A 15,520-nucleotide genomic window follows, 5' to 3' on the forward strand; every position below is an offset into this window, starting at 1 on the left:
GTTTCCTGCTGAAGGACTGTGTAAAGTCTACAGATGCAATTTAAAGTACTTCTAGTTTGAGGTATTGGAATTACATGACACCAGGCAAATCCACATGAACTAGAGAAGGGTCAAAGCTCAGTGGAAAATTCCCCCACTCTTAGTAAGCTAACTTTTAAATCCAACCAAAACAGCTTCTTTGGAAAATACACTCTAAACTTTCAGAAGGCTTTGATGCAGGAACTGGGTATTAATTGGGTTCAGATTTTGTAGCAACATTCTGAGTTAAACCTGAGCTCAGTCTGACACTCACATGCCCTCAGGCTTTGTAGTTTTGAAAATGCACATTTAAATTGCAGCAGCCAGACCCATCTCTATTTTTAAGATATAACTACTCACAGGAGGGAAAGGTGAATCATAAAAGAGCTCCAACATTCCTATTTTCCTTTTTTTTACCCTAAAGAACTTGCTTGTCGTTTATTTATATCTGGAAAAAAATGTTGTGTGAGATAAGGGTCAGGCTGCAGAACACTGTAGGATTTTTTCAGTTAAATAGAAAAGAGCATTTGGTTCCAAATACTCACACTATAATGGTGACACTACAGGCCAAAGAATTTTTGTTTTGTCCTGGAGCAGTATTCTCATTGGGTGCTAGAAGATGAAATCATTTGGACTTCAATTTTTAAAGCTTTCAGAATAGGAGAAATACTGTTACTTTTTCAGGAGATATTGTTGGCATCTTATTCTTTTCACTAAGAATAAACTGATGTACCTCTTACTGTAAGACATGTAATACATGTCAGAAGTGCACTCCATTTTCTCTGAATTATGTTAGAAAGCCCTACAAAGTGGCATTTTTCTTTTTATTGAACCTTAAGCAAATTTTTATCCCATCTTTCAGCACAGGCTAATTTATTTAGTAATCATAAACTGCATGGTGAGATTATAGAAGCATTTGTCATGACATACATCATCCTTTACAAACTTACATGAATTGACTCTAAATTTAGGCGGAGAGTATCAGAAAGCCTCACATGAAGGTTTGAGGACTTTGAGTCCATGGCAGTCACAGTTTGATTCAAAGCCTTACTCACAGGAAAAGTTAGCTCACCACCAGTAACATCTTGGACTTCACTGTTTTCACTAGATCAGTTTATAAAGCGGGTATGCAGGTAAAGCTGTGAAAAACATAGATTCCAATAATGTCTCCTCTGCAATACATTTCAAATCTTATTCATAGCAGACTCCTATAAGCTAGGAATAATTTTGCACACAAAAAGCAACTCCAGAAAAAAAATATTTAAACAAAAAAAAAATATGGCCTGCAGCTTTCAGCCTACATTGTGAATTTAAATTCCTATCCTCATTGTGGCTAATGATGAGTTTAAATTTCACAGTGTCTGACAGCATTAAATTCAGTGCACCAAGACACAAACATAATAAGCCATTATTCTGGCTGTAGAAAAATATCATCTAGATATATATAGGAGTTTTTATTTGAATTGTGTATTACAATGTGGCTTTGCTCAAGGCTCAGAAAGTACATATGTATGTGTTATGAAGTTTAAGAAGTATAGATAGAAATGCCTAAAAATTCAGAATAGATAATGTAAATTCTATAAGTGAGAGGTGGTAAAAATCAACATATATTCTATGAAAGACATGGAATTTTCTGTGGTAAAAATTATCTCACAAAAATAGAATGAAGTAAAAACCTCAATATCCAGGCAGAAATGGATGCATCTAAAAGCTATATATCTACTCTGAAATACAAAATAATTATTTGTAGTTCATGGGTATTGAAGAAAGGGCAAATAACCTATGTGGTAATGTTGACCACCAAACAAACAAAAAAAAATTAAACAGATTAGGCTTTTGATAAAGAAAATTAATTATCTAATGCATAGGGCCTGGTGACAACATTTTGGAATATTTGGGGCCCTCTAGTTTCTTTTAACTTCAAAAGACTTTTATCTTCAGAGACAACCATCCATTAGGGGAAAAAAAAAAAAGAAAATATCAAGATTGTACAAAAAAAATACACAGATTGTAAGTATGACACGATGTTGAAAAAGTAATGTGAGAAGTGTTGCTGAGAATGTGAAGCTGAAACGAAGTCTTAAAATTATTTCAAACTAAAACATCCCCTGCTCCAAAGTTATAGGGAAAGGCAACAGCAAAAAAAATCGAATTGACTTCTAGTGGTCAATTTTCAAACCTCAAAATAATCCTAAGTAATACTTAAACGTACCCCCAAAACAAGATTTAGAAAGCATTTTGATCAAAGGTCAAAAGCATCATGTGAAACAAGAAAATCAAATATGAAGCTAGAATGTGTAAACAGGAGTAGGCCCTGAAGATCTTCTCATCTTTTCCACACTGGCAAGGTCCTCTTCAAAGAGTTTAGTCCTGTTTGGTGTGCCACTGTTCAGTAAACAACTGGATGGAACCAACATCCCTGGGACTGATTAGCTGTCCAGAAAAATTATTTCTGAGGAAGCAAAAACAAGTTGGTGCTGTGCAGCTTGAAGAAAAAAAAATCTCAAAGAGAATTTTATATCAGTCTTGAGGCCCTGAGAAACAATGTGTTGAAAAACAGGGGATGCTATCTATCAGTTAAAAGCCAAAATCCAAAAATAACACCCACACAAAGCAAAACAACCACCCCCAACCAACAAAAAAAACCCCTCAAAAGCCCCACAAAATACCTCATGCCAACTAATCCACAAATACACAAATCTTTTAAATGAGAGAATAGAGGATCAGGGAAATAATTTGGCTATAGAGAATGTGGAATTTCCTTCATTTTTTACTTCAGAGCTAATTATATCATCTGTTGAAGATTAACTGGTTTTTGAACTTGATTTGGTTTAGAACTAAATGATCAGAGAGAAATAAGCCTTAGCAGAGCTCAAATAGTTCCTTTTTATGTCTAGTCACAAGTCATCTTAGATAAATTCAGTAAATTTTTTTCTTTATAATCTTAGTTCTTACTAATATATTAGATACAGTCCTCTTCATTGTAGTTTTATTTATATTCTTTAGGGGGGGTTTTAAGCTATAATACATTGGTTAGAATGAAATGTGGGTAGCATGACAAAAAAGCCAGAGATCACTACATGCATTTACATGTAGGTTAATTGCTTTTGGGATGTATTGTCAACTTCACTTTTGACTAAAATTTGGTACTGTGAGGGGAAGCTGAGAAAGGATAGAATGAATGAGCTTTGCAAGGTAAAGCAGTCAGAGGAAGGATCCTCTCTTTTCAGAAACTCATCATGCTGGTAGCCCACACTAAACTTATGTGTCTGTGCTTCCTGATGTCATATGTTACAGTCATTGTTAAACTGAACTGAATATAAATAGCATAAATTTTACTGGTTTAGTACCTGAAGAACAGTTGTGCTGATCCTGACAATACTAATATGAGTAATGGGTATAGTGGGATATGATTATCTACCTCTTCCTACTTAGGAAGCATTAGAATTCAGTTTTATGGTAACTGTTCTTTAGCATGTACCTCGGTTTTCATTGAAGCTGTCAGATTTGTAATACATTTGAACATTATTTGTGAGTATGCTAGAAAAACACTGCTAGAGAGTAGATTAGAGCACACATATTCACAGACACACATGCACAATCATGTACAAATGCTTTCCAGTCCTTACAGGCAGCCTTATCACTTTACAAATGCCAAAATATCATTTAGCTCAAGTAGAGAATTTTCCCTTAAGTATCATCATTCTAATGCAATTTGATTCATAAAGTGTGATAGAAATGACAGCAAGTTACATTACTTACAATACAAAAGGATATTTTCCTGTTGTTCATCTACATCACTGTCTGCAAAGTGTGTTGTGTTGGTCAGAGATCGAGATAACAGCAGCATGGAAAATTTTAAAACTACTTGGATATTGTGCTATGACCCCAGATGCTTCCAAGTTCAACAAAGCAAGATACTGGAAGTAGACAAATTCTAGGTTCAGTTGAAAAATTCCTGTCCCAATTTCTGGTTGAAAGCATGAGGTGAGATTGGTAGTTGCATCTGAAAGTCTCTACTCATCAAACATCAAAGGGAGATAGTTTTTTAAAAGTATTTATTTTCATATCAAGCAAGCCAATTGTATTATTTTTGGTATTTTTATCCTAGCAGCATTACCAAAGGATGGACTACTTTTTAAATCTGTTTTTACACTCTCGGTGTAGAGCAGGGAAAAGAGATAAAGCATATTGTGCAGAAAGAGTATCTATCAACAGGTTTGTTTCATGTTTTAGCTGTCAGAACTGTTTTCAGGCTTTTTAGAGTTGCAATGTTTTTACTTGTCACTGTCATTCTTGGCCTTTTCTACCTGGTTTATATTTAGATTTACAAAGAAAGGAAAATACAATTAGAATTTCTGAATTTGAAGTTTTAATGAAAACACTTTTTTTTTCTTCTTGATAGTAAATCTGAGAGTAACTCAGAACAATTTCATTTAGACAAAAAATTAATGCAAAAAATTATATAGATACTAAATGGAATTTCAATGTAAAACAAGAAAAGGAGCAGAGGAAGTATTGTGCTAGAAAAAAGAATATTTTACTTACAGGGATGTCTAGAGGCCAGAGGGAGTCTAAAGGACAAGGAAGATTAAATCTAAAAGTATATTCCTTTGGAAGGTGTGAGAATAAAAGAATAGAGGTTTTCCCAGTCACATTCTCTTCAGTGTAAACTGAAAGGCTGGAGTGCTAAGCATCATGACAGTTTATTAAGTGGATAATATAGAGAAATACCTCTTACAGTTGATCTGAAGAAAAGACAAAATAAAAAAGATTTTCTTATTGTCTCTTAAACTGTCTCTGAAACTAGTAAGGGCTTTTGTTGATAGTTGGAGAAAGGATATGTATTTTTCTGTGTTTTTAACTTACAAATGATAAAGCAAAATAACTAATTTCATGATGAGTTTCAAATTGTATGACAGTCTGTTTCCTAGGCATGACTGTCCTGGTGCCCAGGATTTAGTTTTCTCTTCTGAAAATGCCTGAATAGAATGTACCTGAAGAGGATGTGCATAACAGGTTTCTCTGGCAGCTGACCACACTGAATTTTGATGCAGCACTAAACCCTGCTTTGCTAGTTTGAGCTAGACGTGCATTGTTACGTAGCACGGCAATGGAACGAGCTTAAATCTTAAAAGTCTGAATTTATGATAGGCGTGTGAAAGATGAATTTATGATAGTTGTATTGCAGCAGTGATGAGATTGTGATTTTTGAGTCTCTCCTGACTCACAAACAGTAAAAGAGCAAAGACAAGATTAAGGTTTTGCCACAAGACTCACAGCAGAGCTGGACTGTTGCAACATTTGCCAAGTAATCTGAATTGTGGTCATAGTCTGAGTCCTGCATACTGCTCCTTGGTGATGTAGAAGGAACTGTTGAGACTGGCACTGATAAATTGCTCTGTGACCAGCTCAGTCCCATCTTGAAAATGGAGTGGTAGATCTAGCAGTAAATTACTGCCATAAACCCTCTTCCTACAGCATCTGCAAGGTATGTGGCACATCTCTTGTGGTTCTTGCCTGAAAAAAGCATCTGAGTCTTTGGCAAAAGATGCATATTTCAGCCAACTTTCCTATATTACACTATGCTTTAATATCTCTCATCCTTTCCTGCATAAAAGGCTGTCTTTGGTGTGGTTAGTACATGTAACAAATAGGCACATGTTTGCTAACACAGCCATTGGTGGCTTGCAGTCACTGCAGTTAATTGGTTTGAAATACACCTGCTTCCATTTTGTTGCTAAACTAAAAGCATAGCTTCACAGCTATGCAGACTTGAAGGTGAGAATATTAAGTGACAAAATTACTGTTCCACATTCACACTTCCACTCACAGCTGCAAAATTTCCATTTCAAACTGCAATAAAAACTTACCTAATTCCAGGTTTAAATATATTCATCTATGTAATTTACTTTTGGAGAGAAAACCAGAACATTAATAAAAAGCAGGAACAGGAACTTATAATAGGTTATAATCTCTAGTGCTAATATCAAATAGAAACCTTTTAACAACCTTATAAGTAATTAATATTATAGCTTCATTTTATTTCTAGTACCTGAAAAATTAAAAGACTTTCACTAATTTGAGTTGCTAGTATTTTTGTTGCATTTTTGTCTAATAGGCACCAAAATTTATTACATCCACAAACCCCTGTTTTGGCGTGGTGGAAATACACGTAAGGATTCGTCATGGATTTTAATTTTTGCACGTATTCAGAAATATTTGGAAGCATTTAAAAACTTTTTAAATACATACTATGTACTTGCATATGATGAACTTCTACGGGGTGCACAAAAACACTTATCTAAATATCTGATCATAATTTATCAATGGCATACTAGTTCCAATACAGTAAAAATACTATAGTACAGATATTTAAAAAATCTGGTTGATTGTCCTGCTGCTTTGTGGCCTCCTTAGCATAAATAAAACAACTTACTAAAATGTATGAATGCAGCAGTAATTCTAACACACTCATAACAATTCATCAGTATGTTACAGTAATGGCAAAGAGAACAGAAATAAAGGCACATTTGCATATGGCACAGGGAACTTGCCTGTAAAAGGTGAATGTGGTACCCTATGAAGAAGTCAAAATGCTAAGGGTAAGAAACTTAGATGACTTCTGATATGGTTCAAGTGAGATTTCCAAACAAGATTTTCCCAATTTAGATGAAATTCAGATCAATTGCTGATCAGGTGTTGAAGGCAGAAGCTTCAAGGTGCTTGGGTTTTCTGCATTGTTGCACTAGTCTTAGTCCATTATCATTAGTAACTACCCTCTAGAGATGCCAATTTCTCCATTTTGACTACAGATAAAATATAAGTAATCTATGTTCCTACTTTAAACATCTAAGTTGCTAGACTTAATGGGCAAATTCCTGATAAATTCCTCTGAGCTTTAACTTTTCAAAATCATACTATTTATTCATGGAATGTCATCACTGAAGGGAAAATACCCTTTGCTTTTATCAAAAGCTGATCATAAATTATTTTATTTCAGAGCTTTTTGAAGCAGATGCATCCTTGCCTGTATCAAAACTAGTGTTGCTCCTCTGTACTCAGCACTGGTGAGGCCACACCTCGAGTGCTGGGTCCAGTTCAGGGCACCTCACTTCCAAAAGACACCAAGGTGCTGGAGCACGTCAAGGGAAGGGCAATGGAGCTGGTGCAGTGTCTAGAGAGTGAGGACTGTGAGGAGCAGCTGAGACATCTGGGATTGTTTAGCTCTTTTTGAAAGATGATGGGTGGGTCTCTTCTCTCCAGGGACTAGTGACAGAACCAGTCAGGTTCTCAGGTTACACCAGGGGAGGTTCAAGATGGACATCAGGAAGAATTTGTGCACTGAAAGGGCGGTCAAGCATTCCAATGGGCTGCCCAGGGAAAAGATGGAGTCACCATCCCTGGAAATGTTCAAGAAACTACTGGACATGACAATTAGTGCTGTGGTGAATTGTCAAAGTGGTGATCAGTCAAGGCCTGGGCTTGATTATCTTGGAGGTCTTTTCCAACCTTAATGGCTGTATGGTTCTATGAAATTGGATGGACATTCCTGGCTAAGTTTTGAGGGTGAGCAGATGTATTTTCCAAAAAATTTCAAAATGGGAAATTATTGCTATTTGTTCTTGAAACTGAGTGAAAAACATTTTTCTCATTCTCCCATTTTGTAGTTGGGATATCCAAGTTTATGTACCATTTCTTTACATTCCAGGTGAGTCCCCTGGTTATGAAGCTATTGACTGTTGTTTGAAAGTCTTCTTATTCATTGATTCATTCATTTTTCATCAGGGAAACAATAATTCTGCTTTGAAACTCATTAACTATTCATTAGAGCATAAGCCTGAGTGTTCCAAAATCTAGGGTTATCTACTAAAACAAAGTGAAAATGTGATATTTCTTACTTACTAAATATGAAAATAATCCCATTTAATTCTATCTTTTGAATGTAGACAGGGACAGTTTTTGTGTCTGATGAACTACAATGAACCCAAAACAATTTACACAATTTTAAGAAAAGTGCAAGTCCAAATCATTATTTATATGAGAAGATGATGAATTTTGAGAGGGGGGGTTGGTATTAGAAATTATTTGTAGTGAAATCTCAATATAATCTTTAAGTCTATTCTTATATCTAGCTGTTGTAAAGTTGCAAGGAGACTGAATTAATACAAGCAGAAAATTATTGTATTTCATCATTTTTATTGTCATGTGTATCTCCATCTGCCATACCTAATAGGGGAAAAAGTAAAAGATATTGCAGAAATTATTATGTTTTTAAAACCTCTTTTCTCTAAACCCCCTATATATATTTCAATTTCATTCATGTTTTGAGGAAGCATTCAGATTTAATGTGACTTTTCAGCAGTTTCATTTACATTTATTGGATTTTTCATCTCAGAGGGAGCATTTAGAACAGTAATTTCCAATTATTAATTGAATTATGTTACTGCTATTCTCAGTCCAGATTTTATTCAAATAGATTTACTTTTTCAGAAAAGTAATCAAGTGGTGGCCAAACATAGATTTTGGATTTGAACCTTCAAACAATTCTATGGATGAGAAACTGAGCAGATAGTCACAATCTAGTTTACTTTGCAGTGCAAGGCAAGAGGTGTCTCAACAGCCCACCATTAGGAATCTGTTTCAAATGTTTGTACTTAATAAGTGAAGATGCTCTTTAAGAAGATAAGTACTGACTGTAGCAATTTTGCAAGTATTTCCTGGAGTTGCAATTTGCTTTGATCAAAATTTAGCTCACTGAAGATGCTGAATTTTAATTTATTGGGGAAGTTGTTCTTTTAATTTAAATGAAAGGCTTAGTAAGAATCTTTGCTTTAGTAAGACTCCCATACAGAAAATATGCATCACAACTTAGTCATATTCAAGTGCTTTGAGTTATAAATCTAAATCACTCCATTTTGAATTTACTTTTAAATAACAGCTTACCTCTGAAGATTTAGTTTATAAGTAAACAACTGCATCTAGTCAGGCTGTACTACAACCTCCTACCTATAATATACCTCATATATGGCCACATCAGTGTCGTATCTGAATCCTTCATCATTTAACATTAGTCAGTTTTGCTGCTGAGGGACCCTGCAAGATTGAAATGCCAGCAATCATGTCAGTCATGTTTTCAGAAAATAACTCACTTTCATTTTAGTCATGTACATCTCCATTGCAAAAATCCAGTTGAATCTTACTTTTCAATACAAGTGCCTAGCTAAATTACACTTCAAATATCTTAAAAAATGGGAAGTCTTTAAGAAATGCACAACCAACATGAAGGCCAGAAGCAGCATTCCTAATAATCCCAAAATAAACTATAATAACTGGGCTTTTACAAAAGAAGGAAAATTTTATGTCACCTTTTAATGATCATTGGTTTGCGTAGTTGCTTAGTTCTGTTTTTTTTTTTTTTTTTCAGTCTGGCAGTGATTAGCTCTTCCAAGGTCTTATTGTAGAACAACAGCTTTCAAGGTTAATTAAAAACCTTTTAAATTTTATCTATGTACACATGGTAAAAGAATTAAGATTTCTTTTTATTGCAATTTAATTTTTAGAACATAAAAGTTCCAACTTAAAACACATAGTCTGTGTTTTTAAGGTCTCTTCAATGGTAAAAAAAAAAATCTTGATTATCTATCCCTCTTTGTGAAATCTGTCAATGCTTTAACTTAACTAATTAATGTGCAACAAATAAAATTGCAAGCTTCAAAAATAATAAATATTTTACAAACCCTTCTTTAAAGTCTGTAACTCATGGAAAATTTGGCATCCCAATCTAGTACTTGCATAGTCTCAGTAATTGATGTTTTTTGATGTTTCTGAAAAACCTAGTGAAAAATCAAGGTGGTAAAACTGAGCTGTGTATGTGATGCTGCAATGGCATGTAGTTTGTACACATCAAAATTATTCACAATTCCATTGTCAGGTAATTTGCTTGCATGACTGATGTGAAGGAGTAGGATAATGGTGATGTGGGTCATTTTCCACAGCAAAATACTTCATCAGTTTTTAGTTCTTGCCTTATCAACTCCTCAGCCAGCATTCTTTTCACAAAACAAAACAAAACAAAAAACCCCAAACAACGAAAAGACAAAAAACCCACACTCCAACAAGCTCCCCCATAAAACCAACCCAAAACAGAAAAAACCCCCAGCTCGGTCTTTTCATCCTAGTTAATTACAGAGCCACTGAAAGGTACCATTTTGTTATGAAAGTTAACTACTCAGAAAGTATGAAAGGGTTATTTGCTGGTTGAATGAATGAAAAAAACTTCCTCAGTATGCACATGCATAAGCAAATATAATCCAGAACTGAAGGCCAATGTTGCACTTCCATTTTTTTTAATGACACATTATTTCCCAGAGGCTGAATTTCAGAAACCAGTAAGCTGAGCAGAAATTAGTAGTCTATACTGGTCTTTCTGAATTCTGAATATTCCGTTTCAGCAGGGTCGTGTGACTGTTTTCGCTTGTAGCAGAAGGGTAATTTTGATTTGTTCTGTTTAAAGTTTCTTAAAGGTCTGGTGTTTATAAATCTGTTTAAAAAGCTGTGCATAAAAAGGTTTCTCTATAAATACAGAATGGAACTTTTGGCCTCTTAACTGGCTTGTGCTGTTTACTGAGTGTTCTCCAGCAACCTCTATAACAACTGGTATTTTTTGATCAGTAATTTGGCTGCATTGATGTTTCATTCTTGGTGAAGTCTTTACTTAACTCATTCCCTTCAACTGGAAGTGTGGGTAATTTTGTTCAGTTACACTTACAATTTTGATTTTAGATCCTTTGCATGTATTTCATAGCTTTGTGATTTTATTTCCTCTAAAAGGTTCACTTCTTATAGTTATCCATTCTAACTCATGTTCCATTGAATTCAGTTCCCTAACTCCTTTCTTTTGAGCTGTACTTGAAAGGGTTTTAAGGTTCAAGCCTTTACTTTTTGTACCTTTTTTGTATTCATTCATCTCTCACTAGAATTTCACTCATCTCAAAGTAGGTCTTAGCTATGATTCTGTAAGTCTGGGAATATAGTTATTAGAATGTCCACTTATTTCTGTAAAAAATAAATATTTTAACATTGTAACATATCAAATACCTAAAGTATATTTCTTTCATTTAGAAAATAGTGCTATGGACTTTGAATTTGGTTTCATAGTTCTATTTATTTAGTTAGGTCATTGGAAGGTTCATGTATAGTAGCATTTCTTAAGAATACTGAACTACATGGTCCAGCTTCCCATCAAATTACTACAGATTTGCATATAGTAAATTGATAAAAAAGATAATATCATTTTTCTTCTGTATTTTTAGTAATGCTGATAGTCTTCTTTTTTCTTGACCCTGCTGTTTAACTGCAGGAAACATATCAATAAATTCTGGTTGGCTGATCTTTTTCACCTTTCTTACTAAAACAAAAGTAATTGAAAGTGTCTGCTTTTATTCCACTATGTAATAAAGGGAATTGGAGATATTCTTGAACTGTTGAAAGTAATTTTTTTAAGAATAAAGCATTTACTACAGGAACTTATACTTCTGCTTTTGAAGTTGTATGAGAAGAAAAAAAAACATTAATATTGCATTTTCAAATAGAAAAAGCAGCATATTTTGTTTGGTTTTAATTTTAACTATATTTTATTTAATTATATAAGTTTATCTTTAATTCTACCTGCCTGGATTTCCAGTCTGCTTGAAAAACTTGATCTTTCTTTCAAATTTCTATTTTCTTAGGGAAGAAATGCCTTCTCATCTTTTAAAATAGTGATGCTGAAAGTGAGGAGATACTAAAGTTGGGTTATAACTAGCTGTCATTTAACTTTTATTATCAGTCTTTGCCTGATAATACCTTTGTCACTTCTGATTCATTTAATGTCAGACTCATACTAGAGTGAATTTTGTGCATCTTTGCATTGACAATGCTCTTTCAAATATTACAGGCATGGTCTTCTCATAAGACCATGGCATCTCTGCATTCTGCTCGCTTGTTTACATCTCCGTATTCCATTGCCACCTTCAAAAATAAAAAGGGCCCTTGGCACTGAAAGGATTTCATTTTACTGATGAAAATGATGAATGGGATCTGGAAACACACTCTGATTTTGGATATTCAGCTCCCAGAGAGGTTCCTTATAGATGGGGATGAGCTTTATTTTGAGTGGCAGAAGGCCTGGCTGTACAGGCATGTTATTCTGGTCTTATAAAGGAAAGAGAAACTGAAGTCATTGTCAGATGTAAAAAACAGATTCTGTAGAGAACATTTAGGAATAATACTTGGAAAAAAGAAATGCTGAGTTTTTCCCTCCCGTGGCTTTCTGTAACACACAGCAAAACTTGGTTACAGAAAATGGATTTTGTTCAGGTTTTTTTTTTTTTTTTTGTTGAGATCTTCAAAGCAGTCGCTGTAATAAAGTTGTTTTCAGTGTTCTTTCCCAGAATGTTTGTAAAGGTTATAGATTCCTGGAGATAAACAACTAGGATTTTAATTCATTACTCTTTTCCTCTCTTCAATACTCCATACTAATAGACTACTTTACAATTAAAGTTTTGCGGGGTGGGGTGAGTTGGTGGGGTTTTTTGTTTGATTGGTTATTTTTGTTTTGTTTTAATGAAGGTGGAATTTAGAAAATTGTTACAAGGTTGAAGTTTGCTTAGCTTGGGGTTTTTTTGCCTCTTTCTCAGGCTATTTTCCTTTTAACAGTAAAAAGTAATGTTACCAATTTGGCATTTATAATCTCATTCTGCTTTTAAATCCTGGTAATGATTTGAAACTAAATATCATTGGTCAATTGTAGAAGTATCTAATAGTTATCTTCTTTGACATCCAGAGTTTCTGAAAAAATTTGCTAAATGTTTTAATATTTTAATAATTGAAAATACTTTATTGTATTTAAAATACTGTAGCAATTAGAGTGGTGGCTATGTTCTGCTGAGCACTTCTTGCAGACCTACTGTGAGATATTGTAGGTATATTTTTAGGTCTACTCAGAATTCAAGTCTTAGAAACCTTCTGCTGTTGAAATATAGCAATTAATTCAAGAATATTTAGTAATGAGCCATAGTTATCCCAGACAGTTTCCTTGATCTTATTTTGATAGAAGATAAATGCATTACCCACTTTACACATTTTTATTGAGATCTTTCACTTTTGCTGGAGGTTCTCTGTTGGGAAGATTTTCACTCCCTAGTTCTAAGCTATTTGCCTTACACACTGCCAAGTAAACCATCTTCAGAGAAGGAAAGCAAAATTTATGTAAGTGGATGACAAAAACAATGGCATTGGATAAACCAGTAAACAAGGATAGGCATGATGATTGCCAGTGAGTGAAAAAAAGGAGGCAAATTTCAAATGCCGAAATACATATGGAGGCTATTTCTATCTATTAAAGTGAGGGTATAAATAACCTTTATGTCTTCAGTCCTTAGAGGGGGGAGGTAAGAGAAATGCTGATTTTATAGTGCTGTTCATTACATATAAATTTCTTGAGTTTTCTATTACTTTGACAAAGAACAAAGATCCTTATTATTTTTTTGTCTTTTGTTTCCTCCATCATTTTCTTTCAAGAAATTCATTTAAAAATCTATTAAAGAATTGTCTTTTTCTGAAATAACTTCAGTGAATGTTTACTAGAGTTGTATTTTTTTAATTGAAGAGGAGTTTCTCAATGAAAAATCTTGCTTGTCTAATGAAAACTGTGGAGTTACCATATTCAAGTCGGACCTAGTAATAAAAATCAAAATTCAATAGAGAAGCAATTCAGATTTGAAAAACTGCTATCCATTTTCTTTCTCTGTATTTTAAATGCCCAGTAGGAGAAACCTTAGTGTCCACTTCTAAAACAACACAAAGAACATTCCATGAGAATACAATTTTTCACTGAGAAAGATCTGATAGAAAGAAACTCTGAAACTGTCAGATATCTAGATTAAGCCAGCAACTTCAGGCAAGAGAGAGTTATCTCAAAACTTATAAAAGCTTGGCATCTCAATTTAAGTAATCAAAATAACCAGAATGTAAAATGCAGCAGACATTTCTCTACTGTGTTTTTGCCACACCAATATATAATTTCTATTCTCTGTAAAATAATTGTTCTCCAAAATATGGAGACAAACATTCAGCCAAACCATTTCTGAAAAATTAGGATCTGGAAGTGTTCCAGAATTGTATGTGAAAAAGCAGAAATCCAGAGCTTCACATGATGTTGGTCCAGATTTTGATATAGAAATGAAAATGTAAATATGAAGAAAAATTGAAAATTATTAATAAAGGATTTTATCAGATATTTTTTCCTAATAGTGTCAATTTATGGTCATATATTTCAATGTGTTTTTATTTTCCAAAGTAATTTTACTGTATTTTATTTATGTATTTTAGGCACGGAAGGGGCAGTGTTTGGGCATTCTGTGGAGACACCCCATATCAGAGCAGAACCTTCCCAAGACCTCAAGTAGGTGTTGTTCAAAAAGTTGCTTTTAAATCAAATATTCTCCAAAAAAATTAACTCTGGATTAAAAGAAAAATATCTGTATAGTAATATATATACTGCCTATTTAATGACTCATGGATACAAAAACCCTTATAGATTCCAGTTTGTTAACTAGTCAAAAGACCCCCACAAACTCCTATTGCATGAAATGTAAAATATAGTGCTTTTTATATATGACCTGCCTCCCATAGTGGCATTCTTGAGAAATCTATTTTCCTAGAGGCTGGAATTTTCAGGTGTTTGTAAGGTCCAGTGTGTGTAGTATTGTTCAATAGCATCAGACCAGTCTGATTTTTTATAAGCTGTTACAGAATACGTAGGTCAAGTTAAGTAAACTGTCCCAGATTTTTCCATTTAGCAATGTTTCTGGGTTGTTGGACTTTTTAATATTAACACATACACTTTTCAAATATTCATTACCAAGTGAGGCTACATTTCTAAATGTTAAATTTTTCTGTATATAGTCAACGTGGAGAAATAAGTAGATAGTAAATGATTAAGTTTAAAATTTACTAGGGAATCTGTAGAAAAAAAAACTTGGAAAAGTGTAAAGTGAAAGCTTTTTTTTTGAAGTGCATGTATGTGCACTGCTAAGTACTAATCTGTGACTTATATAGATGTGATTCATAATGAGAATCACAGAAAATCAAAGGTCCTTCCTCGTCTTACTCCAGCAGAACTGGTGAGAAAGAGTATAGGCTTTGACTCAATTCTAATGTGATTTTTGAACATTATATAACTATCTCTTTACCTGCCCAGAAGTGTTTCTGATTGATTGCTGCAGAAAAGAATGGTTAAATGCTCAGCCTTACATTTGCAAAGGCACTGACCAATATCAATGTTGCAGAAATCATTTGCAGGAAGCTGCCAATGTGGAGATGTTTGACCATTATACATGGAGTGTGTGAAGTAAATGATTGTTTTTGACCATTTACACCAAACATTTTAAAGTAATGTATAGCTTTGGGTTCTTTCAGAGGATACCACTCACTGGATTTCTATCTTAAAAATCTCTGT

General features: G+C 33.9%; 1 protein-coding gene across 2 annotated transcripts in view; it reads left to right on the forward strand.

The window, feature by feature from the left end:
* The window catches only part of SGCZ (sarcoglycan zeta), a 394,909-nt gene that overhangs the window by 356,178 nt on the left and 23,211 nt on the right, over nucleotides 1-15,520 (forward strand). For both annotated transcript variants that reach the window (XM_077177494.1, XM_077177495.1), the window contains exon 6: nucleotides 14,392-14,464. In XM_077177494.1, coding sequence (XP_077033609.1) covers nucleotides 14,392-14,464 — 73 coding nt within the window. The remainder of the gene's footprint in view (nucleotides 1-14,391; nucleotides 14,465-15,520) is intronic.

Source organism: Agelaius phoeniceus, chromosome 4 (assembly GCF_051311805.1).
Source record: "Agelaius phoeniceus isolate bAgePho1 chromosome 4, bAgePho1.hap1, whole genome shotgun sequence".
NCBI classification, from domain to species: domain Eukaryota; kingdom Metazoa; phylum Chordata; class Aves; order Passeriformes; family Icteridae; genus Agelaius; species Agelaius phoeniceus.